Consider the following 24,064-nt stretch of genomic DNA (forward strand, 5'->3'; position numbering starts at 1 on the left):
AGGGATCCAGGGGCAGCCCCAACTGCTGCCCAGCAGCACAACTTCCAAAGGCAGGGAAGGGTCTGGCATCCCTGAGACCCCACCTGGAGCATGCAGCCCCCTCAGAAGGCCCAGCCAACCACCCTGAGCAAGGTGTTTGTCACTGCAGACCCCTCTGAGAGGAGAATATCCATGTTGGAGCAGGGTCCCACAAAGAACATTCCCATCTCCCAAGTCTGAGGAGCTGAGGAGAAATCCCTCTCCATGGGAGGCTGGAGCAGGGAGGTGTTTGCAAACCCCACAGGTCCCAGCCCAGGGAAGGGCAGGCACTGCCCTGACAGGAGTGGGAATTGCTGTCAGCAGCACTCATCCTGTGATTTAGGAGACACGAGGAGGAGGTGACTTTGCCAAAATCAATTGAAATATTAAGAGGAAGATTTCTCATGCCCAGGGCTGGATTCAATCAGCACAAGCTCATCCCAGGCCTATTGTGCTTTGGGCTGCACATTTCCAGCAGAAATAAATCAGCAGAGTCCCCAGAGGCACTCAGAGCTGGCCAGGGACTGCCTGGGGCTGGAGGTGGCCAGGACAGGCTGGGAGTGGCTCTGAAAGCCACCAGAGCTCTCAGTGCACAGGGCAGGGGCTGCTCAGAGCCCACCCTCGCTGTGCCAAGTCCTGTGCCCAGGAGGAGGTGTCAGCTCTGGAATGCTGCTCCAACCAGCAGCTCCAGGATGGTCTGGCTGTGCCTCAGCTAATAACCCAAATATACACAATATATACAATACAGATGGATTCAGTGGGAACAAAAGCCTTCCTGCTCCCTGGGCTGGGAAGAGCTTTGAGAGACCCCCCAGGAACAAACCAACCTGGAGACACAGGCAAGCACAGAGGGAGAGCAGGAGGCTCCTCCTGCACTGCTCAGCACGCTCCAGGAATTTCCCTGGCAGTAATTATGTAAATAAATCCTAATCGTAGTTTTAAGTATTTTTATTTGGGAGCCAGTTTGCTCCAGCAGCACATCAGAAACATAAACAAGGGGTTCTGTTTCATTAAGCACATCTGTAATTTCCCAGCCCTTGCCAATTCATGGGTTTCACTCTGAGACGTTGCTCCATCTGACACCTGCTCAGCACTAAAATGGGAATTCTACCTGGCCAAGGGACACTCAGAGGCAATGCCAGCTCTGCTATCACTGCAGAGACAGTTCCAACCCTTTGCACCACCTTCATTTGTTCCCAGGCCCACCACAAACCATTCAGGCAGTGACCAGTTCCTGTTTTCTAGGGACAATCACCCCCCAGAGTAAGCACAGAGTTGGAAGGGACCCACAAGGAGCATCAAGTCCAACCCTTGGGCAGCCCCAAGAACCACTAAAAGCAATTACACTGAATTTGCAAATGACTTGACAGGAGTTCCAGTCTCCCCCTGGGCCGAGCTTGCCCTGCACACTCAGTGAGCCCATGGGGCTGGCTGGGCTCTGGCACCCTTGGCCCAGCCCCTGGGTGAAGGAAACCCCTGCACCCCCTGAGCTCAGCCACAGATGGAATAGCAGCACACCATGGATTTCAAGCATTCCTGGAATCACTTTCGCAGCCTTGGCTTCCCAAACATTGAAAAAAAATGACAATGCCTCTCCCCTGAGGGCTGAAGAGCTGAAAATCAGCTCCTACCTGGATCCTGTGGTGCGTTTTAGTGCTGGAGGAGAGCCATGATACCCTGAAGTAAGAAATCCTGGATTAAATTCTGCTGCCCAGATATATTAGGGTTTTAAAGCTGTAACATCATTCAGCAGAAACCCTGCAGAGCCTCTGGAATCCATACCTCTCAGCTCTAACAAGGGATGCTCCAAGGGGGCCCAGCTGCCATGCCAGAGGCCCCCAGGGATGTGGAGCTGTGCCTCAGGAACACTCAGCACCCTCAGGCAGAAACCTGCAGCCAAAGCCAGGCCTGAAATGGGGAGAAAACAGCAAAAAGGAGCCCAGGAGGGGCAGGTGGGGGAGAGCTCCAAAGCACTGGGGTGGGAAAGCCCTTGAGGGTGGGATCCATAAAAGCTCATGAGAATAGGTGCCTGTCTGGGATAAAAGGGCTGTCCTGGCACAGCCAGACTGGTCCAGGCTGGGATTCCCATCCCTGGATGTTCAGGGCCAGGCTGGAGCAGCCTGGGACAGCGGGAGGTGTCCCTGCTTGTGGCAGGGGTGGCACTGAGTGGGTCCTTCCCAGCCAGGCCAGTCTGGGATTCTGGGACAGGCTCACTTTGAATGCAGCCTCAATGGACAGGTCAGAAACACAGAAACCTCCTGCAGATTCCCTGTGGCTGCTGCTCCCAGTGCCCAGTGACCACTGGGACACTCAAACCACCCTGAAGCATGCTGCACCTCCATCCCCGTGCTGCTGGCCCCATCCCCATGGTGGCACCTGGCACCATCAGCAGCAGGGCACTGGCAGCATTTTACCTCTCCAAATATTCCATCTAAGCACTGTGCCCTCTCCTCAGGGTGGCCCTGGGGCTCCTGCCCATTCTCCAGAGCTGCCCAGCAGCCCCTGAGTAGGGAGCTGGGCTGGGCTTGGCTCTCCAGCACAGACACATTTTCCACCATGACCTTGTGAACCTAACACACTGTGGGGATTCAGGAGCAGTGCAATCCCCTTGGATAACATCATAAAAATATCACTAAATCATTGACATTGAACCAGAAATCCCTCAAAGAACTCCTCACCAAGTGTGTGGAGATCTCCCCATGGTACCTCAATGTCTCAGGTTGAAAGATTTAGCTGGGGGTGTGTGCTCTGTCACCCTCTGTCAGAGCTGGGCAGTTCTCTGCTGTTCCTGGGGCAGGTTTCTTTATCTCTCCCACAGCCCATCCTCCCTCCAGGAGATCTCTGCTGTCCATGGCCACTGAGTGTCCCTGCAGGGCTGATCAAATTCCACCATCCCATGGGGAGATGCTCTGCCCAGGGGAGGAGCCAAGCATTCCTCCCTGGATCCAATCTGCCCTGGGAACAGCCCAGCAGCCTTTGCCCCCTGCATTCCCAGAGGAGCAGCTTTCTGCTGCCCTGCATTCCCAGAGGGAGAGCAGGCCCATCTCCAGCAGCCCTGGAGCTGCAGAGGAAAACTCCCCCCTTGTGCAGGATCCCTGCTCCAGCAGAGCCACAGCTGGCACTGCAGGAGGGCTGAGCCCCCCTGGGATGGGACTGTGCCACCACCCTGAGCCCCCCGGGGATGGGACTGTGCCACCACCCTGAGCCCCCCGGGGATGGGACTGTGCCACCACCCTGAGCCCCCCTGGGATGGGACTGTGCCACCACCCTGAGCCCCCCTGGGATGGGACTGTGCCACCACCCTGAGCCCCCCTGGGATGGGACTGTGCCACCACCCTGACACAGAGGGTCAGCTCCTGCTCTCACTCTGGCAGTGGGGTTTTTTTGTTGTTTGTACTATTACATTTGTATTTTTAATTTTCCTAATAAAGAACTGTTATTCCTCTTCCCATATCTTTTCCTGAGAGCCCCTTAATTTCAGAATTATAATAATTCAGAGGGAGGGGGTTTATATTTTCCATTTCAGGGCAGGCTCTTGCCTTCCTTAGCAGACACCTGGCTGTTCCAACCCAGAAACTCAAAGAGCCCTCACCAGGTCTGTGCACTGTCCCCAGGGTCCCCCAGCAGCTCCCTCCCCCATCATGCCCTGCCAGCCCCACTCCTGCCTCTCAGCACAGCCACGTTTGTGGAATTTAGAAGATTTTCATAGCAATATTCCATCAGGATAAAAAAAAGCCATCTCCACAGTGCTCACATGTCTGTGGATCCCATTCCTCACCAACCCCTGTGCTGCACTTCCCAAAAAGGCTCAGAGCCCACGAAACCCAACAGGACCATTAAACACGAGGTTCCAGGATCCATCTCTGAGACAGAACTGGGACCAGTTCTGCTGATCCTGGATCTCCTGGCTGGTCACCAGTTCAGAAGAGGTTCCTTGTTCCTCTGTCTCCCAAGTGCAGCCCAAAGGGTGCCTGGGAATCCATCCTGGGGAGTCCTGGTTTTCCAGCCTCAGATGTGGAACACACAACCTCCTTGGCACTGCCTTGTGTCCCACCCAGCCAGAATCCTGTGTTTGCCCTCCCCATGGTGCTGGAATTCCGTGGATCCCAGGGGCTGGGAGCACCCTGGCAGGATCCCAAGCTGGATGTTGAGCCCTGTGGTGTCCAACAGACCAGGAAGAAATGAGGAAAAGTGGGATGAAGATAAAATGGAGATTTCCAGCTCTGCCACAGGCTGGGCTGAGGGAGTCTGAGCTGGAAGAACAGGAAGAACCCCTCCATGGATGGCCAAGGACAGGAGGGGAGCACCAGCACAAGCTTTACTCTCCTAGCCCTTCCTCAGGGCTGAAAGGAATCCAGGAATATGTTGAAAATCCGGGGAGCAGTCAGGAAACTGGAACAGGAGCTGGGAAGTCCCTGAGGTCACTTTTAAACCCTTTAAAAATTCATCAAATGAAGTGATGGTGTTGAAGATGCTTCTCCCTGGGCACAGCAATGTTTGAACATCCAAAGCAAAGCAGAGCAGGCACTTTGGAGGAAATGATCCCATTTTCCCCAGGCCTGAGGCACTGCCACCGTCCTCACAGGGAGGCTGTGTGACCCAGCTGGATCCAAAGGACAGTAGAGCAAACAGAGCCTGGTGTCACCCTGGGGTATCTGACCCTCCATGAAGCACCAGCCAGGGGACACCTCCCAGAGAGGCTCCATTGCTATTTCTGGTCCTTTTCCATGGTGCTGTCCATGCTTCCCTCTCTCTCTAAGGAGGCTGTGACAGCATGGTTAGGCCTGGCTTAACCTCTGCCAGGGGAGAGGCTGAGCTGGACTAAATCCCCATCGTTGCTTTGAAGCCAGCCCAGTTCAGGGAAAACAAAATCCGTGTGCTGGGAAGAGTCACTTTGTCTCTTGTCACCTGCATTCCCTGTGCTAACAATAGCTTTAAGGATTTTTTCCCCTTTTTTAATTTACTTTGTGCACAAACTTGGCACCTGGAGTGCAATCTGAGCCTGAGCTGGCCAGGGCAGAGCCTGCAGGGCTCCAAGGGCTCCTCCTGGCTCCAGAGGAGCTCAGAGGAGCAGAGCTCAGCAAGGTGTGAAGGGTATGAACTGCCCAGGTCTGGTTTAACCAGGCTCAGCTCAGGAGTGTGAAGAGAGTCAGGGCTGAGAGCAGGCTCAGGCTTGGTCTGTACTACAAACAAAGAGACGTGGCCTTGGAAGGAGCCTGGGGATGGGGAAAAATAAAGTCTCGTTCTTTAAAGAGAAGGCCCTAAAATAGACCAGAGATCCTCCCAGGGAGGCCAGTCCTGCAGAAGCCTGTGATTGCTGACTACTGATCCCAATCTTTATTGATCTCAGAGCCCAAAGCCCAGGAAGGCACATTTGGGATATTTATAAACAGGAGAGAGAGGAACAGGCTCCTGCTGAGCCTGCACAGGGCACTGGACCCTCTGGGCAGGGCTGGGGAGCCAGATCTGCTCAGGCTGGGCTGAGAGGGCAGTGAGCTCCAAAGCTCCCTAGGAGAGCTCTTCTGGGACACAGGAGGGCTCCCCCTTCCCTGGCTGGGTGTCAGAGGTTAGATCTAGCTTTTCCACACATATTTTCAGCAAATGGATCCAGACAAATTTCACCTTTCACGAGGATTTATGGACTGCAAGCACGAGACTTGAACCCACACGCGTGAGATTCACTGAACATCTGCTGCTGGGGATCCAGGTAAAATCCAAACTGACCTCCAGGGACCATTCCCTGTCTGGACCCATCACATCCCCACGTGCCCTTGGCATACCTTCATGGCATTTGGGCTCTGTCTGATCATTTCTTGGCATAAGCCTAAGGAAATGTTCCACTGATTCAGGCAAGAAATGCAGACCTGGCACACCTGGCTTGGGATGCCAACAACAAAGCACCTCATGGTGATCGCTGGGTAAAAAACCTCTACAAAACAGATCATTCTCAGCATTCAAAGAGGTAACTGGGAAGAAAAAAAAATCCTCTGCAAGGCAGAAAACAAGATCTGAGTGACAACCTCATGTAATGTGCAGCACCTCAGGAGCCACAAACTTCCACGCTTGAGAGCTACAAAGCCCTTGGAGCTTCAGAAGGTTTTGTGCTGGGGGTTTTTCCCACCTTCTTCAGTAAATTCAAAATGAAAAAGCAGAGGGAGGGCACTTGAAAAGACAGCACATCTCGACACAACTGCTGCTGCTTTGAATTCCGGCAGGAAGGGAGAGCTGGGGGTGTCGGCTCGGGTATCACAGCCAGCATTTCTGTCTGGGAGCTGCCTGGGAGAGAGAGCAGGGACAGGGCGACCGGAGCTGCTGTTTGCCATTTCTGAGCCGTGCCTGGGGCTGATCCCGAGCCCGAAGGAGAGGACTGCAAGGACCTGATAGCTCCGTGTCTGTCCCTAGGGCAAGGGCAGCGCTGCCAAGGGGACAAAGCCCCTCTCCACTGCAAACAGGTTTAAAGTGCCCCATTAATGAAGCAGCAGCGCTGACTCAGCAGTGCTTCCTCTCACCTCAGCTCTCAGACTCATCCTCACCTTCTGCAGGCAGACATCCCCAGATGTTTGCTGCCCTCTTCCACTTTCTGTCCCTGCTGCTGCCCCCACTTGTGTTTAACCAAGATTAGTAAAAAAAATCCATCTTCCAGGTTTGGGAAGCCTCGGAGTTGTTGGTATAAAGTAAGAAAAAAAAAAAAAAAGGCAGCAAGGCAACAAGAAAAATCTTTAATCTCTTCTCCCCTCTAATAATTCACCTGAAAACATTAAAAAATCAGTTTGGGAATGAAAGTTTTATCCCTGGGGAGGCCCAGCCTCCCATTCCCTCCTGTGGGACAGAACACCAGGGACAGCCATCACACAGGGTCCCCAAAAAAAGCCTTTTTCAGGTGACAAGGATTTAGGAGAGGAAACTGACACAGGCTACAAAAACCTCTCAAATCTCAGGGCAGAAGGGAAACTGAAGGAACATGCACATTGGGAATTAAGGCAGACTTCTCTCCCTAAGTAAACTAAAGAAAGACTGTTCTAAAAATAGTAAACTAAAATTTTAAGTTTTATTTCTTTACATTATCAATTTAAAAAATTGTAAGAAGAAGAGAAGTGTTCTAAACACTTTGTTCTAATTCTTATTACTCTTTCTTTTAGTTACTATTAATACATTTTTCTTTATACCCTTTTAAAGTTTTAAACCTACTTGACCTTTCTCCTAATCCTACCTCACAAGAAAAAGTAAATACACTAGTAATTAACCAACACTAAACCCACCACATTCATTAGTACATTAACCAAAATATCTCAAAATTAAGAAAATCTCAAACAAACAAACCAAAACCACTACACGTGGCAAAGCTGATCAGCCTCTGGAACAAACATCCCAGGGGGGACCTGGCCTGTGTCACCAGGAGGGACACACCTGTGTGACCAGGAGGGACACATCCAGCCCCTCCCCAGGCCCTTGTACCTCACTGGAAGATGCTGGTGGAGTTAAAGGGTGAAAATCTGGGGCTGTCGATGGTTGTTTCCCACACTGGAGGCTCTGAGCTCCTCCTGGGCCCTAAAACCCAGGAGGGGTTGCCCTGGGAGGAGCTGCTGGGTCCCACAGCACTCCAGCCCACCTGCAGCCCCACTTCCCTGCCCAGCCCCTCCTGTTGGTGCTGCAAGGGGAGCCAGGAGCAGCCTGTGCCCACCAGGGATCCCTGCAGCATGGAGAGGGGGCTCCTCCTGGCCCCCTTCCCAGAAATCAGCTTCTCCAGAAGCCAGGGTGGATAAAGCCAGCAGGAGCAGGTTCAGCTGAGCACCCAGGGCAGCTCAGGGGTGCCGGAGAGGCTTTGGGGCATCACCCAGCCCCTCACACCGACCCCACCCCACAGTCCTGGCTGCTCACTCACAAAAAGGTCCCAATTCTCTTTCTCTGGAATACTCAGCTTTTTTTTTTTTTTTTTTTTTCCCCTGAGTACAAGACGAGATCACTCAGAATTAAATAATGGGAATGAGGTCCTTGTTGACAGCAAGAAAAATAAATATCCCAGAGCTTTGGGCTGAGGAGCACATCAAAGCAGGGAGGAAATGTCACCCCCACCCCCACCATAACTCATCTCTAACACATTTCCCTGCTCTGCTGAACCCTTTTCTCCTCCACTCACAGCTGCTGAGTGTTTGCTCATTGAGCCTGGCCAGAGGGGACTTTTCTGAGCTTCTGTTCATTCCCTCCTGTCCAGTTCCCTCCCTGGCCAGGCATAAATCAGCCCTGGAGACACAAGCAGCAGCGATTCCTGGCACCCCCAGCACCCTGGTTCACAAAACAATACACAATGGATTATTCAGAGCACACCCTGCGTCACACACCAGTAATTATAAACATGAAATCTATCAAATAAAGACAATTAACAGCGGATCTGACAGAGTAACACACTCCAAATAGCCTGGTGGTTGATTACGTCTTATTAATGAAATGCCAAAACATTGAGGGCTCTTAGCAGGACAATTAATTGCTCCCAATAAATCTGACTTCTGCCAGACCTCATATTTAAAGGAGGCTTTGGGACATCTGGTGAGGGTTATTTTTTAAAGCAATGGCTGATGGTTCTTACAGAAAATTCCCTGGGATCTGGGAGGACCGGAGCCACCAACACACAGAAATGAGCAGAAAGGCATTAGAGACCAGGGCAACCCCAACACTGGAATAATTTTATATAAACTGGGGGGGATTGTGGTGTAAGATTCCAGCCAAGATCCACTCCCAGCACTTCCCCTGCAAACATCCAGGGCCAGCAGCTTCCTTGGAAAAGTGTCCTCAGACGCAATGGCCCAGATTCAAGGGGATCCAAGGAGGATCCCAGGCTGCTGGGAGAGGGTGAGCAGACCCAAAGGGAGACCTGTCCTACCCAGAGTGTCCAGAGCCACCAGGCTGGCTGTCACTGCCCCAGGGATGGGCTGTGGTGACAAAGGCTGCAGGGACTCTTGTGCCAATGGCTTCGCTCCTGCAGACACTGGGAATGACACCTGCCTTGGACACACAGCACTGCTGCCAAAGGTGGTCTGTGTGTGTGTCCATCCATCCATCCATCCATCCATCCATCCATCCATCCATCCATCCATCCATCCATCCATCCATCCATCCATCCATCCATCCATCCATCCATCCATCCATCCATCCATCCATCCATCCCCTCCTGTGGCAGTGATCCCAGTGACTGCTGTGTGTGGGGTCATGGGGATCACTAGGCCCTTTCCAGGGGCCAAACCCCGGAGCTCTGGGCACTCCCTGGCCCCAGCCCATGCTGGAGCCCCTCACCATCCCTGACTCCCCAGCCACCAGCTCCTGTCAGGGAGAACAGGGTCAGGATGTGCTGCTTTCCCTGCAAGCTCCCGCTCCTTAGAAGATTCAGTAGAGCTGTTCCAGGAACCCCAGGGATCATTTCCTGCTGGAGCTGTGTTGGGCTCTCGGGGTGGCACAAATTACAGCATCCTTATTTTTATTTCAGCCTTTATTTGAAGGGAACGTACAAGAGAAATCTGACGCTGGCTGGGCCTGGAAGCCACAAGCACTCTGTAAACAAGCTCTGCTCTGAGATTTTCATGTTTCTTCCAGAAACACCAGGAGAAACAGCAGCACTGGCTAATTGGAAACAGCTACAGAGACTTCATTTTCTTGTTTTTTCTGGGATTTGCTCTCGGGCTGGCTCTTCCCAACCTTAATACCTGGCAGGGCTGATCAACTCTTTGGAATCTCATTTGCATAAAGGTTGATGTGCTGAGGAGAAATCACTGCCCTGGAGAGGTCAGGGATATCCAGGGGGAAAAGGAGAGGCCATTTCTCCTCAAGTGCTGCTTTTAAAAGGGGTCAGAGCAGAGTCTCTGACCTGAATGAATAAATAGACCCCAAGGAACACTTTACTGTGACATCCTTGGGAGCCTCTGGACACGTCCTCAAACCCTTGGGGATATTTGCCAAATTAGCAGCAGAAACACAGGCAGGTATTCCAGCCCTGTCCCTGGAGGCATCAGCACCTCAGCTCCTGTGCTGGGCCAAGCTGGCAGCACCAGCAGGGCTCACCTGAGCCAGGTTTTCCTCCTCTGTTTGCCCAAGGCTTGGCAGGAGGGGTCTCAAACAGCTGAGCCCTGCACACCCTGAGGGGCAGAGAGCCTCTTTAGGCTCCTGCAGCTCCTCAGCTCCAGGAGCCTCTGCCCCCCTGAGCCCTGCAGAGCCAGGCCCTGGGCAGGAACAGGGCACAGACCCCGGGACTGGGGGCTGGCATGGAGGAAGCCAAGCTGGATTTGTGCAGGACACCAGCAGAGCCCTTCCCATCACTGAATGAATCTCAGCTCCTCGGGCTGCTGTTCTGGTTTAACATTCCAGCATTCAGGAGAAAGAGACGTCAGGGAGAGGAGATGCACACAGATGTCCTCCTCCCTGCTGTCACGTATGCCAGCCACCCTGCAGGACACCCAGTGACCACAGGCAAGCCCCACTGCCCAGCCTTGTTCACATTTTAACCTTCCTGCATTCCTGAGCATCCAAAGCCCTGCTGCAGGGAAGGACTTCAGGCAAAAGCAGGGAATACAGGATGATGAGGAAATGGGCTCAGAGAGCTCCAAACCAGCTCCTCCACTAGGCATCACTTACTGCTGGGGTTCAGAGATGAACCCACTGGGCCCTGTCACACCACTGAGCAGTGTCCCCATGCCAGGGACAACCACCAAACCTGCAGAGATGCCAGCTCAACAGGGAATGGCTCCAGGCACAGCACAACACAGACCCAACCCCTCCAGCCAGGTGAAATGCTGGGTAGTGCCTGGGAAAGGGAGGGCCAGGAAAGATCCAGGACCAAAAAGGGGCCTGGAAGGCCCAGCTAGGGCAGGCCTGAGGGCAGGAGAGCAGATGTTTGAGGAACAGACCTGAGGACAGGGTTCAGTGCAGATGTCTGACGGACAGACCTGAGGACAGGGCTCAGTGCAATGTCTGACGGACAGACCTGAGGACAGGGCTCAGTGCAGATGTTTGAGGGACAGACCTGAGGACAGGGCTCAGTGCCGATGTCTGAGGGACAGACCTGAGGACAGGGTTCAGTGCCGATGTTCCAGGTTTGCTTTTCTCCTGTTGTAAAAATGCAAATGCAAGGATGCCCAGCAAGCCTCCACAAGCTGATGTTAAGTTCAAGGAATGAGAGGGCACTTTTAGAACCACCCCCTGAATTTCTTTACATCCTCCAGGTCCTGCCCATGGACTCCATGTTCAACAGACTAAATTCAGACTGTGGCTTTTATTACCACTGCTTAATGTCTTTATTCTGAGAACCACTTTCACATGTTAGTGCTTTTATCGAAGGAGGCTGCAGTTAATTAAAAGGAGACCTATAAACCAGTTTGTTTCTATTGCCCTTTTTTCATGATAGCCCAAGAACTATTGCATAATACACAGGATTTACTTGAGTTTCTGCCTCAGACTTTTAACACTAACCACATTCACAGGTTAAAAACACAATTAAAGCCTCCACAGCCTGGCAAAGCTCTGCCATATGATCAATTCCCAGTTCATCATTAGCTGGGGACTGTATGAACTGAATAAAACTGACTTGGTCTTTTTACACAACATTCAAAAACCCTCTCAGTTCACCTCAGGAAGGCACCTGGCTACAATGAATGCTCTCAGACCCTTCTGACATTCCCAGAATTTTCTGAAAAGGCTCTGTCTGTTTGAATTTGCATCTCCTCATAGATTGCCTGCCATATTTCATCCCAAATCAATAAAAGCTCTGTGAGCACAGATGTAAAATGATGGTGGAGGGTATTTCTAGTCCAAGGAGTTTCTCAATGCACATTTTGCTCAGTTTACAACAACTCTGGAAGACAAAATATGCACGGCACCATCGCTGCACGGGTCAAGCCATGATTTTGCTTAGAAATTAGGACATTTCAAAAGAAATACCACGAGAAAGTTGCATTACTTTGAACTGACAGGGGCAGCGTTCAGGGAGGCAGAGGGAGCCGCACGGGACCGGCCATTGCAATGGGACGGGGCTGGGGCAGGGAAGCCCGGACAAGCAGCCCCCAAAATGCTGTTTCTAAACCCATCTATAGTTACAGAGCTGCCGTAGTATGGAGGGGATCGGCTGCATCAGCAGAACCCTCCAGCACACCGTGATTGGACAGAACCTGCCTGGAAATGGAGCCAGGGAGGGGGAACAAGGCTCAGCCCCGCTCCCACACGGCTGAGGCAGGCAGGAAAGAGATTGGGGTTAAATTACCCTTTGTGCCTTTTGCTCTGTTTCCGTTTGGGGTATTTTCTCCTTGCAAGCCAAGTTCTGCCCTGGTGCTCGACGGCAGAGAGCTGCTCCCGAAGATCTTTTGTTCCCTGCTGAAATCCCCCTGCCCCAACGAAAACTCAAGGGAAGGCGTTGTGAGAAGCAGGAGAGCTCTGCACACTCCCGAGGGATGGAGGAGCAGAACGCAGCTCCTGCAGGACAGACCCTCGCCAGAGGAGAGCCCTGCAGCCCTGGCACCCCCGGGAGCCTCACCCCGAGCGGGAGCCGGCTGCTCTCCCTCACTTCCCGCTGGGATTGTGCCCCAGCCGTGCAGACCCCTCCGAGCAGAGCCTTTATCCACAGGTGCAGTGCAGAGAGGATTTGGCTACAGGTCCGAAGCATCCTCGGAACAAAGAGCCGAGCACCCACCGAGACTCCCCAGACTGAAAGCATGAAGCTCCCCCATCAAAACCTTCCCGGGAACAGAGTCTCACACATGCATTCCGGGGGAAAGGGAGCGTGCAGAGACCCACAGGAAGCCAACTGGAAAATTCCCTGCTAAAGACATGGCATCGGGAGCTCTTACCTGCTCGGATTTGTATTCCCAGCTAGCAGCACACCTACAGCCCCAGGCTCTCAGGGGGCATCGCGGAGGTGCAGATTGCTGCAGGTCATGGGTGTGTACAGCCAGAAGCAAAAAAAAACCCGACCCAAAACAACCCCCCCAGAATCCCCCAAAAGCCACAACATGACCCAAATGAGATGCCTGCAACGGCTGTCTCGTTACAAGCAAGATGAGATGAAGGAGGGGTTTTTACTTGCTCTGAGGCATCATATGGAGCTTAATCACAGCAGTTACGTATTGGGTTCTTTTGGCCTTCAATCAAGTGTGTCATTTCGGTGGCAGCTGCCTACGTGATGCTAGCATCCTGGGCGCTCCAGTCCTGTGCCGTTGCCGGCCTTGTGCAGCTATTCTACAGCTCAACGGGCAAATTCCATTTCCCAGGCTGCGGGAAGCTCCTCCTGTAGTCAAGAGAGCCCTTGGAGCCACCCAGGATCACACACCTCTCCTCCGGTACCCAGAGCCCACCGCAGCACCCGTCCCGCTCTCATCTCCCGGCGCAGCCTATCCGTGTCCCGAGGACTTCCAACATTCCCAAAGCCACCGGGAGGGGACACAGCCTGCCAGGCGCCCCGCGCTAAGGGGGAGGCAGCTGCTCCACGGAAAACAACAAAACTTGGTGGGTGGGAAAGGTCTGAGGAGCTGCTGAGTAACCGCGGAACGGCTCGGCCAGGAGCCGGCTCAGCCCCAGCCCGCCCCGCTGCAGCCCCGGGTTTGCTCGAGGGGGGAAGCAGGAGGCGAGCGCTGCAAATCAGGTGTCGAACCTGGTGATTGAGTCAGCTGAAAGCAGCCGGGGCTAGGCTCAGCAAGGCTCCGAGCAGGCAGCGAGGGTCGGGTCGACTCTGCCCGGGAGCATTTTGGTTGCCGACAGCGGCATCAAGAGGTGTTTGGGGCCGAATTCCTCCGTCAAGTGCATTTGTTGGGTTTGACAGATTCATAAGGATCCATCCATTCAAACAGATGGTGGATGGTCCCTCTGCTCCAGGATCTGGGATCTCCACCCGTGTCCGACTCCCCGAGAGCAGGACACCGCATAGACACCGAGCTCTTATTACATCACCCGCTACGGACGAGCAGGGGGCCAGGAAACGAATTAAAAAGGTTTTCTGGGCAGCCAAAGTGCTGTTGTGCCGCTCCATGGCAACTCCACAAACACGCGTGTGAGCGCCCACAGCCGCACACCGCCGGCGAGGGGCACGGCAGCGGATCCGGGCACCGAGGGGAGGGGATGAGCATCCCGATCATCCCCCCGCGCACCCCACGGCCTTCCGCGGCTCCCCCCGCGGGGATCGCTCGGCTGCCGGCCCGTCTGAGCCGGTTGGCGGCGTTGGCTGAAGCCCCAACAGGTTCCCAGTGGAGCTGCGGTGCCCCCGAGCCGGGGAGGGGAGGGCGCTGCCTTCGCTCAGCCGGCTCCCTCCGAGCCCTCCCTCCGTCCCCGCCCGGCCGGGGGGCAGCCTGAGCTCCCCAGCCTCGCCACCTCCTCACTCACCTCTCCACCAGCCGGCTCCTCCGCCACAGGTTTGCTCGGCTCCACGGTCCCCTCCCGCCCCTCCAGATCGCTCCCAGACGAGTTATTCAGAGGAGGATGGAGGGAGGAGGCACAGGGAGATCTGGGCGGTGGGGATGGCGGAGACAGAGAAAAAAAATAATATATAAAAAAAAAAAAAATCAAGCGAAGGGATGAAATCAAATCAAAGAAGCGAAGAACTGGACTGAAAGGAGGCGATGCCGGAGGAGGCGGAGGAGAGCGGCGCGGCGCGGCAGCCCCGGCTCAGCGCCCCATGGCCCCCGCAGCCCCGAGCGCAGCCCGAGCCCCGCCGCGCCGCGCCGCGCTCCCCCGGCCCGGCCAGGGACCACCCTCCGCCGGCAGCCCTGCGGCGCGGCCCCCGCTAACCCCTTCCTCGCCGTGCTCCCCGCCGGCCGCCCCCTCCTCCCCATCTCCAGCCCAGCCGGGGATGCTGCGCGCAGGGATCGTCTCTGGCTCCGGCCCCAGCCCCGGGCAGGGCAGAGCCCCGATGAACGGGAGGGAGCCGCTCCCGGGGGGCCGACACCCTCGGCAAGTCGCGTCTCCAGGTCTCCTTTCGGCAGGGAGGGGGGTTAAGCCGCCGGTTCCTTTTTTAGAAGCACGGAATCGTTGGTTGGAAAAGACCTCCAGGATCAAGTCAAGCCATTGCCTCGGCACTGCCAAGCCCACCAGTGACCCCTGTCCCGAGGTGCCACGTCCATCCCTCCAGGGACGGGCACTCCACCACCTCCCTGGGCAGTTGTGCCACTTCCTGACCACCCTTTGCATGGAGGAATTTCCCCAAAATCCACCCTGAGTCTTCCCTGGCCCAGCCTGAGGCTGTTCCCTCTCCTCCTGTCCCTGTTCCCTGGAGCACAGCCCAACCCCCCTGGCTGTCCCCTCCTGGCAGGAGTTGTGCAGAGCCGCAAGGGCCCCCCTGAGCCTCCTTTTCTCCAGGCTGAGCCCCTTTCCAGCTCCCTCAGCTGCTCCTGGGGCTCCAGACCCTTCCCAGCTCTGCTCCCTTCCCTGGACACCTCCAGCCCCTCAGGGTCTATCTTGAAAGGCCCAAAATTGCCCCCAGCACTGGAGATGCCCCAGCAGTGCCAGCACAGGGGACACCTGTGCCCTCACTGCCCTGGTCCTGTTGGCCATACCATTGCTGATATTGGCCAGAATGGCCTTGGACTTCTTGGTCTTGGCCAGCAGTAGTGGAGGAGAAGAATCCACACCTGCAGGTGTGTCCTATGCTCTGTGTGCACAAACTGTGCTTCTCCCTGCACCCAGGGCCCCCAGCCTGCCTGGCCCCACTGGCACAGCCACATCACAATCCAAGGGTCCTGGGTTTCTGCCCTGGGAAGGATGAGGTGCCTGCAGGAGTGACTTTCTCCCAGCCCCATCTCCCCCTTTCCCTGCTGCAGTCACCTTCAGCTGGTACCAGCACTCAGTGGAGCTAGCTTGACTGCCCAGCTCCTGTTGGAATGCTCCTGAGGCACACAGTCCTTCGATCCCTGCCTGGCACCAGCACAGCCACTGACCCTGGGGACAGCTGGGCCAGGATGCTCCCAGCAGGGGCAGTTTGACTGAAACCAATTTGGGCTGAAAGGAATCAGAGATGCTGTGCTGTGACAGCAGCTGACTGCAGGAGAGGCTCTGATGGGAGCCCAGCAGGGCTCAAACTGCCTCAATTGGATCTGGAAAGGAGCCTGGAGAGACACCTGAAGAGACATCTCCAGCAACTCCCACAGCCGTGTGCGCATCAAACAAAGCCTGCAGAGTGCTGATTTTAAGGCTCAAAGGTGTTTAATTCACATCTTGTCTCCCTTGTACTTTTCTGATGTAAAATCCTTCCTGTCTCCTTCCCTTCAGCCTTGTGGGTCACCGTGTTCCCCATGCTGGGATTTACTGGGATCAGAAGGAACATGGTCTGAAGCTCAGGACCTGGGAGCAGAGGGATTTTGGCTCTCTCTGCTCCCTGTGCAGCTAAACCCCATAGAAACCCCATCTCCACTGATATTCAACTCATTTTGCTCCACCAACTCAGCTGCCCTGCCCCAGGAGGGGATTTCTGCATCCCACTGCCCCTCTCCCACTGCCTGGACATTGCCTGCACAGCGATTCAGGAATTTAGCCATGATCCAAGTCCTTTATAAACCATCAGGGCTGGGCTACATCCTGGAGTTTTACCATTTTTATGAAGTTATTGGCATTCAGTGAGAAGATAATCCCTGCTCCAGGAGCAAGGCCCTCAGCACCAGCAGTGGAAGGTGACTGATGGCACCAAATGTTGTTCCATCAGAATGAGATGCAGATGAATCCCATCCTTTTACTTTTCGTTCCTATTTTTTTCCCTTGATCCATGAGAAAATGTCCACCTGCAAGCTCCCTCCTCTCCATCTGGACTGCCTATGTGAGTAAATGGGGGCAAACCTCCTCATTTGGGAAAGTTATTCCCTGCCTTTAGCTAATTTCCTTTCCTTCAGCTCTGGAAAACATTAACCAAATAGGTCCCAACCTTCGTGGCTGAAAACAGTAGCTGGAAAATCCATTAGGCCAATACATTTATTATTAAAAATTCTGAAAGGACCAAGTGCTCATTAATCCCCAAGGAGATCCACACTATCTCCAGGTTGTGTCCACATCAACAGGAGCAGCCCATGGCTCCTTTCCCTTTTTTCTTTGTTACACTGCAGAGCTGATCACTCCAAACCCTCTGGTTTTCATCTTCTCCTGGGGCTGAGGGGGGGATGGAGCTCTCCAGGAGGATGGGGCTTCCTTGGGAATCAGCCCCAGGATGTTTGGAATACACTCCAGGAAATGATACAGCAGAGCCAAGAAAATCTTAAAGTGCCACAGTGAGTGATGGCAGCAGGGCAGGCTGCTGTTCTTGCCTGGGGACACTGTGGGGTGTCACTCCCCCAGGGTGACCGGCACCTGCTGAATTCCCCAGGAGCTGCTCTCTCCGGGCAGGCTCCTTCCATGGGGCCCATCCAGCTCGTGGGGAGCTGCCCAGCAAAGCCACCTCCAGGGCAGGGCAGGGTCCTGGTTTGGGGTCTGGAGCCCAGCAAGGGGTGAGAGACCATGAAGCAGCAGCAATAAATTGGGTGTCCAAGGGGAGGCAGGGCAAGCCAGGCTATGGCTCCAGGAAAGCTGTATGGCTTTCAGAGATCCCTCTTAGCCAAACGGGAGGCCTGGAGGGCCAAATTTCAAGGTCCCTCAGAGAAGAAAGTCCTCGATGGGATTAAAGAGCTTTGCTCCGTTAGGGATGACCCTCTGGAAGGAAAAGCCCAGAAAATCGGGAAGGCTCTTGGCAGGGGGAGGTCTGCAATCCTTCCTTCCCCACAGTGCTCAGAGGGGGCTCTGCCCACTCCAGTTTGAAATGTCCTGGGCAACACCCACTGTCCCGTCCCCGGGGAGGGCTCAGGAGCCTTTCCCATCCTGAGTGGGAGAGGTTTTCCAACCCCCAGCCCACATTTTTGGTATTGCTTAATTCCACCCCATTATTTCTGATGAAACACTTGATGGAAGGAGTACAATTGCTCCCTAGCCTGGATTTTCATGTTTTAATGATGCTTAATTATTCCAGGAGAAACTTTTATTTTTCCTTTTCCTCCACCTCGCTTCTGCACTGGATGCTTTCTCCTGGAGTTTAATTAGCACATTTCAGAATGGAATATTGAGATTAAATCACTGCTGGGCGAGCTCTGCTCCAGGATTGATGATCCTTGGGCACAGTTTTTGTTGGAGCTGCCAGCTCAGGCCATGGATTTATGGATCAAAGGGTTCTTTGGACCGGGAGCAAGGCAGTGGTGCCGCAGCGGGCCAGGGACATGGGCCAGACTGCTGGGCTTGGTCCCCCTGCAGCCACAGAAAGGATGAACGAGGGTGCTGGGGGTCATGTCAGCGTGGTGAGGCCCTGACACAGAGCAGCTGTGGCTGTCTCAGCCCTGGCAGTGCCCCAGGCCAGGCTGGAGCACCCTGGGGCAGTGGAAGGTGGCAGGTGGTGTCCCCAGGGCAGGGGTGACTCTGGATCCCTTTGAAGTCCCTTAGAACCCAGAGCACCCTGGGGTTCCTCCTGGGCAGAAGGACACCCTGCAGCCCTGCAGGCCCTGAGGAGGGCAGCCACAGCCCAGTAGCAGGGCTGGCACAGCAGCACCTCAGCCCCACCATCTGTGGGATCCAAGGGCTCATTGCAGCCTCTCCCAGAGCCTGGGGCTGGCTGCAAACATCAGATGTAGGCACAGTTTTGGCACCAGGCCAGCCCCTTTCCTGCTGCCTCAAATGCCAGCATTTTGATTCAAGCTCATCTGCAAATGCTAAAAAAGCTGCAGCTTTGCAACAGAGTCCACCCTGGTGGAGCTCATTGAACGGAGACCTTGAGGGAGGGGGAAGATCCCAAGCCTTTAATTGTGTTGTCTAAAGGCACAAACATGCAGTGACACCCACAGAGATTTTTTCCCCAGAGAGACTCCAAACACTTGTGGCTATCTTGGGGCCAGGGAACCCTCTGTGGACAGGAATTTTTGCTTACAGCCCTTGCAGGAAGGCTCCTCATCCCGGGAGCTCCTGTGAGGGGGCTTATCCCAAAAAACTCCCAGCAATGCCCACGTGGGAGAGAAGAGCACCTCCAGTTCGTGCTGCTGGGCAGGCTGGCTTTCCTCTGGTCAGCCAGAGCAGCTCTGGCACAGAGTGAAGCAGAAGTGGGTGAGGTTTCACCCTTCAGAGCCCACGGACTGAGCCGAGGGCAGAGTCCCAGCCCAGCCCCAAAGCCAGCAGGAATTTCAGCAGCCAGGGCTGGGGGGGCTCTCTGGGGTTTGTTTTGCTCTTCGAAAGATAGCCCTGTAATTTAGTGACTCATCCATTCTCCAGCCTTTGTTGCTTTTCATTTTCAACATCTTTAATCTGTTTGTGGAGAATGTGCTTATTTTTAGACTTCCCATCAGGGAGAGGCATGTGAGCTGAGGGAAGAGCTCCATTGAGGCTTTGGTGTCTGGGGTGTTAATGGGCAAATTTCCTGCTGGGGAGAGATTCCCTTCCCTTCCCTTCCCTTCCCTTCCCTTCCCTTCCCTTCCCTTCCCTTCCCTTCCCTTCCCTTCCCTTCCCTTCCCTTCCCTTCCCTTCCTTCCCTTCCCTTCCCTTCCCTTCCCTTCCTTCCCTTCCCTTCCCTTCCCTTCCCTTCCTTCCCTTCCCTTCCCTTCCCTTCCCTTCCCTCCTTCCCTTCCCTTCCCTTCCCTTCCCTTCCCTTCCCTTCCCTTCCCTTCCCTTCCCTTCCTTCCCTTCCCTTCCCTTCCCTTCCCTTCCTTCCCTTCCCTTCCCTTCCCTTCCCTTCCCTTCCCTTCCCTTCCCTTCCCTTCCCTTCCCTTCCCTTCCCTTCCCTTCCCTTCCCTTCCCTTCCCTTCCCTTCCCTTCCCTTCCCTTCCCTTCCCTTCCCTTCCCTTCCCTTCCCTTCCCTCTCTGCACTGGGAGCGGGCAGGGGTTCACAGGCTGTGCCCTGGAGCTCTGAGCCCCTGGAGGGAGAAGGAGGATGGATGCAGGGAAAACCTACAAATGTTGGGGCATCAGGAATAAAGAGGCCTCAGGATCTCAAATCATCCTTATCAAACTTGCAAATCTCTGTCCACCACCCAGAAATTCTCAGTCCCATAGCACAGGCTGGCAGCAGGAAGGGCAAAGGGGGAGAGCAGCCCTCAGCCAAGAGCCATCCTCCAATTCTCTCCACTGCAGCAAATCATGAGGAGTATTGAGTATTTCTACTTAATTCAGGTTTGTTTGTTTTTCCCTTTTAAAATCAATGTTTTTATTTGAAAAAAATAAGCTAATTTTTTCCCAGAAAATTGGCAAAACAGAAGATGCTTTTTGAGTTAATGAATAGGTTTGGGGTTGGGTTCGTTTGTGAAGTCTGACACCTCCTCATTTTGGTCTGCAGCTCCAAATTCTTGTGGGGAGCTTTAAAATGAAAGGAAATTTCAAAATGAAAATTGGCTCTGTAGCACTCCAAGCTAGGCATCTGATCAGAAAAAAAAAAAAAAAAAAAAGATAAAAAAAAGCCCAATCTTGCCTGCTTCTTTTTTTCTTTTTTTTTTTTTTTTTTTTTTTTTTAATTTAATTAAGTCAGTGGAGAACGGAAAGGCCTCAAATGAAAACCACACTGGCCCCAAATGTCTCCAAGGCTCCAGATGTGAATTCCTGCACCTTCTGCTGGCGAGCACATCCTGGCTGTCCTCCAGCACTCGGGCACAGCCCCTGCTCAGGAAGGAGAGCAGGACCCAGGGATGGCCTGGAAAAGGTCAGGAGGTGGCTCCAGTCCATCTCTGGCATATGGGATCATCCAGACCTGAGCTCAGCCCTTAGGGTAAATCCCATGGACCCTGCTTTGCCCCATGGAGCCAATTGGGGTTTGCCATCCTGTGCCACCCCCTGTCCCCAGGTGTCTCTTGGTGTCCCAGCCCAGGCTCAGCCTCAGTACGGCCCCAGAGGCAGTGCCAAGGAGCTGCTCCCCCAGCCAGCCCAGGCAGGGCTCCTGGGCAAGCTCCAGGGATCCTTTCTTGGCCACCTTTGTAACTGCACTGAGAGCCACAGTGCTGATGGATGGCTGGCTGTCCCCTCCTCTGTGCCTGGCTGTCCCCTCCCCAGTGTCACCGGCCGGGCAGGGCAGGGCCCTTCTGCTCTGCATTCCCCAGAGCAGCTCTGGAGGCTCCTGGCCGGGTTTTACCTCCTGGCACAGACACAGGAGCCAAAGCTGCTGAGCCACCAGCCAGAGCTCTCTGCTATGCTGTCCCCACCCCAGGGCCTCGTGGTGGCAAAAAGGACTCGCCTGGGAGAGCTGCCCCCACCTCGTGTTGCCAAGGTATTGCACCCTCTTTCCATTTCCTTAAATCATGGAATCACAGAATCCCAGAATGGGTTGGGTGGGCTTGGAAGGACATCAAAGCCCACTCAGTGCCATCCCTGCCATGGCAGGGACATCTTCCCCTGTCCCAGGCTGCTCCAAGCCCGGTCCAGCCTGGCCTTGTGCACTTCCAGTGATCCAGGGTCAGCCACAGCTGCTCTGTGCCAGGGCCCTCCCAGGGGAGAATTCCCTTCCAATATCCCACCCATCCCTGCCCTCTGGCTGTTAAAACCACGCCCTTTGTCCTGGCACTCCATGCAAAGCTCAAGGATGGGTTTTTTTGTTGCATCTAAAACTTCCCATGAGCCACAGGAAAACCCCCACAGGGTCTTTGGGTTGAACCCCAGCCCTGGGTGAAGGCCCTGATGGAGCAGGGCCTTGGGGAGCACACCTGAAGCACAGAGAGCAGGAGTCCCTTTGGGGCTCAGGAACAGCCCCTCTGAGGAGCTGGCTCAGGGAACACGAGGCAGGATGTGCCCAGGCTGGGAAGACAGTGACAGTGGGATGGCTTTGTGCCATTATTTACCAGGCCAGCTGCCCTAACTCCACCCAGCACCCTGAGCCATCAGCTAGCTGGAAGCACCTGTCCCAGGAGGGCTGGAGAGTTAATCACTGAGTGCTTGGGCCCAGAAATGCAGTGGCTTAAGAGAAAATCTCACTGTATTTTTTTTTAAATGAAAGCCTTTCTGCAGTAGATTCAACCCAAAAAAACTCAAAAATTGCTCAGTCTGTGGATTGCAATGCAGGTATGAGCCAAATACATGGTGAAAAGGAGATAAACACCGTGTCATCCTGCATGGCCACGGAGACAAATTCCCCATTTAGAAAGCCAATAAAAACGTATTTCTTTTAGAACAACTGCATTCATGGCACATTGTTTCTCTGAGAAAAATATGTTAGTGACTTTGAACTCCTCCAATGCCATCCAGAACATATTTTTTTCCCCAAAGTGTCTCGAAAGTAGCAAAAATTACGAAAGAATTAATGACTGTTAACAGCTGAAACAGATGGTCTGCTGTGAGTCCCCACAGCCTCATGCAACTGTGAGTCAAGCCATTTTTCAAAATGGTGAAGAAAGAAAAGTAATAAAAAAAAAATCAATTTCCAAGGCTACCAGGCTTCCAAAATTCCACTCGGACTTCCCAGGCGGAGGCAGCAGGAAAGGAGGGGCCGGCTCAGTCGGGACCCACCTTTGGCTGCAGCCCGGAATCCCTTTGGCCTCCCGGGAGATGCTCAGGTTTTGTCCGCGCTCAACAGCGCCTGGGGCGGGTTCTGCTCCGAGGTCAGAGCCAGCATCCCCCCACCCGCGGTGTCCCCACGCCCACCCCGGGCGCAGCAGCGTCCCCCCCTCCTCTCCCTCCCCTCCCTCCCTCCCTGCCAGCGCCGGGAAGGGCCCGGAGAGCAGAAAAGCACTTGCCAGGAGGGGAACTCCGGTTGCCTGCTCCGCTGCGGCGGCTCCTCCTTCCCGCCGGGAGACTCATCCCTGCGGCCACCTTCACGCTTGGGCTGCCCCTCTGCCGGCTCCTGGATCAGCCCCATCGGGCACACGAGTCGGCGGGGCCCGGGCGCGGGGCGAGCTCATCATGGGGCCAGGCGAGCCCGGAGCGCGACTCTGCGGAAGAGCGACACAAACTTCAGCGCAGGCACGGCCAGGCTTTATAATTTATTTAAACCCCTGATGTCAATAATTTATGCTGGGCAGTGGGACAGCACGGCAGGAGCGCGGCAGCGCCGGCACCGAGCGGCCACAACTGGAACAGATGTTTGGTTCCCAAGACAAGCGGGGCTTGCGGGGAATGCGCAGTGCCAGGGAACGGTGCGCTCCGGGACACGGCCCCGCTCCCTCGGGGCACCAGCCACGGGCTCCAGAGCTGGCAGGGCAGGGCTGGCACAGAGCTGGGCACCAGCCGTGGGCTCCAGGGCTGGCACAGAGTGGGTGGAAGGGGTAGGACTGGCTCCAGCTGCAGCCCGGGGCTGCGGGAGCTCAGACCCGCAGCTTCCACAGGCGCTCCTTGGAAGCGCTGGGCACACGCTGGAAAGGCTCCTGCACACACCCACACGGGCTTCCATGAGCCTCCCGGCCAGGAGCCCGCTGCCACCGGTGCCATCCCGGAGCGCTGGTGTCCCTGTAGCAACCCCAGCGCTGTGCCAGGAGGTGGCACCGGCAGGGCTGACCCCAGCCCGCGCTCCCGGGGTGTGCCGGGACAAGAGGAGCACCTTTCATTGGCAGGGGTCACCCCCAGGGTGTCCCCTCAGCGAGTGTCACACAAACCCTCCAATCCCGACAGCCCCTCTGTGCCGTGTCACCGAGCCCGGGCCCGTCCTCCAGGGCCCTGCGGTCACTCTCAGCCCAGGCCACAGCTCCCCTCCCCCTCCCATGCCCAGCGTGGCCATGCCAGGGCTCCTCGTGGCCACAGCTCTCCTTCCTCTCTGCGGCCAGGACGTGGCCATGCCAGGGCCCCTTGTGGCTCAGACCTGGCTGGCTCTGTCCCCACTCCTTTAGGGACATCTGCCGTAAGGAGGGAGTGATGGAACAATGCTCACAGGCACCTGCTGTGCTTCAGGGACTGCTCTAGGGACTGCCCTGTGCGGGGCCAGGAGCTGGAATTCACGATCCTTGCAGATCCTCCCCACTCAGGACATTCCATGATCCTTCAGCCAGGCTCTCCCTGTGCTCTGACAGACATTTTATTTATTTATTTGTTTATTTATTGCTGCCCCCGGGTGCCCCACACATGCCCCTCATTATCTTTCCTGACACCGGCTCCGGGCCAGCCGCGGTCCTGCCGGGCCCCG

The 24,064-nt window shown here is 55.0% G+C and overlaps 1 protein-coding gene across 2 annotated transcripts in view; it reads right to left on the bottom strand.

Moving 5' to 3' along the window:
* The window catches only part of CALN1 (calneuron 1), a 138,228-nt gene extending 115,356 nt beyond the window's left edge, over nucleotides 1-22,872 (bottom strand). The window contains exon 1 of one of the 2 annotated variants that reach the window (XM_050981947.1): nucleotides 22,682-22,872. In XM_050981947.1, coding sequence (XP_050837904.1) covers nucleotides 22,682-22,807 — 126 coding nt within the window. In that variant the 5' untranslated portion in view covers nucleotides 22,808-22,872. Of the gene's footprint in view, nucleotides 1-14,367; nucleotides 14,602-22,681 lie in introns of those variants that run through there. The other variant, XM_050981946.1, reaches the window with a different exon arrangement.
* Nucleotides 22,873-24,064: the final 1,192 nt, after the last annotated feature.

The sequence above is a fragment of the Serinus canaria genome, chromosome 19 (genome assembly GCF_022539315.1).
Source record: "Serinus canaria isolate serCan28SL12 chromosome 19, serCan2020, whole genome shotgun sequence".
NCBI lineage: Eukaryota > Metazoa > Chordata > Aves > Passeriformes > Fringillidae > Serinus > Serinus canaria.